Below are 712 nucleotides of genomic sequence, written 5' to 3' on the forward strand. Positions count from 1 at the left end.
GTCATGACGAGCTGACTGGACAGCATGAGCCAGGGCGTTCTTGGCCTAATAATGAAAAAATATATTGTTGAAGCAATCAACATTTTTCTTCTCACTAATAACATTCGATCATTTGTCACTATATTAAATAAAAGCAGTACCTTAACTTCTTCCTCAAGGTGCTTTTTGAGCTCCTCAATTTGGTGAATATAAGCCATTTTTCCCCTCGTAAGCTGTGAAACAAGAGACTCCTTCTCCTCCAACTGACGACCAAATTCCCCTGATTGGAATAATTGAAATATAGAAAAGTTATTTAATGGTTTTTTTTTTTAAGATTTCTGATATCTTATTTTGTTATGTTTTCAGAAACAATGCAGGTTTTGATTGTTTTATTACTCTCATCCCAGATGTTATACTCACCATTTTCAGTCATCAGTCTTGATCTTTGGACATTAATTTCATTTAACTGACGCACATGTTCTTCATTCTTGGTCTTCAGTTCACTTAGCTGATCCTCAAGAGTACGACACATTTTCTCCAGGTTAGCCTGCGGACACAAACCAACACAATGTTAAGTCCATTATAATCGTCAAGCTTCTGATGATGATAAAACATGAATTGTGGTGGTTATTATTCTTTAAAAAAGGTTTCTGTAAATTTGTAAATTTTACCTTCGATCTCGAGATACCCTCCATGTTGCTCGAGAGGTCATCAATCTCCATCTTGTATTCGC

General features: G+C 35.7%; 1 protein-coding gene across 1 annotated transcript; it reads right to left on the reverse strand.

The window, feature by feature from the left end:
• Positions 1-3: 3 nt before the first annotated feature.
• LOC121940709 (myosin heavy chain, fast skeletal muscle-like) lies at positions 4-706 on the reverse strand (the record flags this gene model as incomplete). The annotated part of the gene is made up of 4 exons (XM_042483415.1): positions 651-706; positions 400-526; positions 141-259; positions 4-45 (listed from the first exon to the last, which is right to left on the reverse strand). Coding segments are annotated over exons 1-4 (339 nt in total), but the record flags the coding sequence as incomplete, so codon positions are not given.
• Positions 707-712: the final 6 nt, after the last annotated feature.

Source organism: Plectropomus leopardus, unplaced genomic scaffold (assembly GCF_008729295.1).
Source record: "Plectropomus leopardus isolate mb unplaced genomic scaffold, YSFRI_Pleo_2.0 unplaced_scaffold92852, whole genome shotgun sequence".
NCBI lineage: Eukaryota > Metazoa > Chordata > Actinopteri > Perciformes > Serranidae > Plectropomus > Plectropomus leopardus.